Source organism: Salvelinus namaycush, chromosome 31 (assembly GCF_016432855.1).
Source record: "Salvelinus namaycush isolate Seneca chromosome 31, SaNama_1.0, whole genome shotgun sequence".
In the NCBI taxonomy this organism is placed as follows: domain Eukaryota; kingdom Metazoa; phylum Chordata; class Actinopteri; order Salmoniformes; family Salmonidae; genus Salvelinus; species Salvelinus namaycush.
The window spans coordinates 2,342,064-2,343,026 of NC_052337.1; the positions used below are offsets into that span (position 1 = coordinate 2,342,064).

A 963-nucleotide genomic window follows, 5' to 3' on the forward strand; every position below is an offset into this window, starting at 1 on the left:
GCGAGGAGGAGGAGAAGGAGGAAGATGATGAGGTTCTCTGACACACTGTCCGACCTACAGAGTACCTCTGCTCTCCACAAGGTAATACCAGACACACACTGCTCTAACAAGAGTACAGAAACAGGCTAACACAGCATTGCAGTCATGGACACTATAACGGGAGAGTGAAACCAACCTCTGCCTACACTGTAGAGATCGCTATAGGCAACATTGCACCTCTAACACAGCAACACTACAGCAAATGGAGTCTCGGACCAATTCACACCCCCACCCCACACCCCCACCCCACATAGACCCCCTCTAGACCCACACCCCACACATAACCCCCTCTAAACCCACACTAGACCCCACCCCCACACTAGACCCCCACACCACACTAGAGCCCCAACCCACACTAGAGCCCCTCTAGGCCACCCTCTAGACCACTAGACCCCCTCCAGACCCCCTCTTAGCCCTCTCTAGACCACTAGACCCCCTCCAGACCCCCACTAGAGCCCCTCTAGGCCTCCACCCCACACTAGACCCCCTCCAGACCCCCACCCCCTCCAGACCCCCACTTGAGCCCCTCTAGGCCCCCACCCCACACTAGAGCAAGCCCTCCTCATCCTCTCCTCTGATCAGTCCTCCTGCCAGCTGTTACATTGCCTGAGACAGCTGCCTGGTTTTTTAAAACCAGAAGATCAGATCTTTGGTGGGCTGTGCTACGCAACGGCAAAATAGAGGCTTCATCCCAAATGGGCTCAGGTATAAAGTAGTGCACTACATAGGGAATAGGGCTCTGGTCTATAGTAGTGCACTACATAGGGAATAGGGCTCTGGTCTAAAGTAGTGCACTATATAGGGAATAGGGCTCTGGTCTATAGTAGTGCACTATATAGGGAATAGGGCTCTGGTCTAAAGTAGTGCACTATATAGGGAATAGGGCTCTGGTCTATAGTAGTGCACTATATAGGGAATAGGGCT

At 53.2% G+C, this 963-nt stretch overlaps 1 protein-coding gene across 1 annotated transcript in view; it reads left to right on the top strand.

Annotated features, from left to right (window-relative positions):
• Positions 1–409, top strand: part of LOC120026145 (A disintegrin and metalloproteinase with thrombospondin motifs 19-like) — a 161,022-nt gene extending 160,613 nt beyond the window's left edge. Inside the window, exon 18 of the mRNA XM_038970966.1 lies at positions 305–409. Coding sequence (XP_038826894.1) covers positions 305–409 — 105 coding nt within the window. The remainder of the gene's footprint in view (positions 1–304) is intronic.
• Positions 410–963: the final 554 nt, after the last annotated feature.